This window comes from Oxyura jamaicensis (assembly GCF_011077185.1).
Source record: "Oxyura jamaicensis isolate SHBP4307 breed ruddy duck chromosome 5 unlocalized genomic scaffold, BPBGC_Ojam_1.0 oxy5_random_OJ70807, whole genome shotgun sequence".
NCBI classification, from domain to species: Eukaryota; Metazoa; Chordata; class Aves; order Anseriformes; family Anatidae; genus Oxyura; species Oxyura jamaicensis.
This window is the reverse complement of record NW_023303927.1, coordinates 140-1,762: the sequence shown is the minus strand read 5'-3', so window position 1 is coordinate 1,762 and position 1,623 is coordinate 140. Positions and strand designations below refer to the sequence as shown.

The following is a 1,623-nucleotide window of genomic DNA, read 5'->3' as shown; positions in this document are numbered from 1 at the left end:
CCCCCCCCCCCCCCCAGCACTGCAGTGCCCCCCCGCCCTGCTCAGGGGTGCACATTCCTGGGGCGGGCAGGGCAGGGCAGGCGGCACACCCTCACCTTGGGGCTGCCAAAAATTGTGCCCCCCCCCACCCCGGGGTGGGGCTGCAACCGTGCCTGGCTCTTATCCACCCCGCGCAGCTGCTCCCCGGCCCCAACCGCCCGCCGTGCGCTGGGGCTGGGGGGACACAAACGGGGAGTGCTCGGGTGCTGCCTCCTGCTCCTTTATTGCAGCCGACCCCGTCTGGGCGCCCACCACCCCGGTGGCCCCGGCTCGCCGCCACATCGGGCCCCCTCCCTGCGGGGGTTTCAGAGGGGGCCGTCACCCGGCGGAGGGCTGGGGCCGTCCCCGGGGGGGGGACAGCCCTACTTGGCCAGCTTGAGGAGGCGCTGGATGTCGGTCTCCAGCTGGGCGGTGGGCAGGCGGGGGCTGTAGCGGCGGAAAGGTTCCCCCTCGGGGCCCACCAGGAACTTCTCGAAGTTCCAGGAGATGTCGGAGCGCCGCACGGGGCTCCACACCACGAAGCGGGGCTCGGTCATCAGGTGGTCGGGCTCGTCCACCGGGGCGGGCAGGTGGGCTTTCAGGTAGGCGAAGACAGGGTGGGTGTCCTGCCCGTTCACCTGGCACTTCTGGAACAGGGTGAAGTTGGGCTCGAAGCCGCCCCCCGGCCGCACGTGCTTGAGGCAGTTGAGGATCTCCTCGTTGGTGCCGTTCTCCTGGGACGGGGAAGGGGACACCAGGGTTGTGCCGCCGCTGTCCCGAGCGCTGGGCTCTGTGCCCCCCCTGACCCCCCCCACCCATGCTGGGCACCTACCTGGTAGCCAAACTGGTTGCAGGGGAAGCCCAGCACCACCAGCCGCCGCGGGTAGCGAGCCTGCAGCTGGTTGAGCTGGGTGTAGTCCCGCACCGTGGTGCCTCAGAGCGACGCCACGTTCTCGATGAGGACCACGCGGCCCCGGAAGACGTTGAAGTCCACCTTCTCCCCCTGCAAGGAGGTGGCGCTCAGGTCATAGAAGGACTTGGCGACGGGGACGCTCATGGCTGCGGGTGCGCTCCGGATCTGCTGCCTGCCCGCCCGCTGCCCGCGCACCTTAAGGGCCGCCCGGCACCCACGTGACGCCACCGAGGTCCCCGCGCCGTGACTTGGCAGAAACCGGAGCCGTCCCACCCTCTGGCACTGGCCCAAGGGGACGAGGAAGAGGCAGAGGAAGGCCGGGGCCATGCTCCTACCCGCCTCAATAATTCACACCGCTGCGGCGTAGGGCGCGGGCGCTGTCCCTGTTGGGGCAAGGGTTCCCCGCACAGCTGGAAACAGCTGGGGCGTTGGGAGATAACGGGGTGCTGCGGCTTCGGGGGCGCTGGGTGCGCCCCGGCAGGCGATGGGGAGGGACGGGTGCCTCCACGCCTCCCCTTCCCCGTCCCACTGGGACCAGTGGGCCCTATCCCAGTGCCCACCAGCACACCGGTACCTGCTGGGGCCCACCCATCCCAGTAAGGAACGGCATCCCAGTTCCCATCCATCCTGGTGCACAGCCATCCCAGTAAAGAACGGCATCCTGGTGCCAGCCACCACCCCAGTGCCCGACG

The 1,623-nt window shown here is 70.2% G+C and overlaps 1 protein-coding gene across 1 annotated transcript; it reads right to left on the bottom strand.

Annotated features, from left to right (window-relative positions):
- Window positions 1-235: 235 nt before the first annotated feature.
- LOC118157313 (glutathione peroxidase 2-like) lies at window positions 236-1,383 on the bottom strand. The gene is made up of 2 exons (XM_035311580.1): window positions 851-1,383; window positions 236-752 (listed from the first exon to the last, which is right to left on the bottom strand). Exons 1-2 carry the CDS (start codon window positions 1,256-1,258, stop codon window positions 402-404), a joined length of 759 nt encoding a protein of 252 aa, XP_035167471.1. The 5' UTR covers window positions 1,259-1,383; the 3' UTR covers window positions 236-401.
- Window positions 1,384-1,623: the final 240 nt, after the last annotated feature.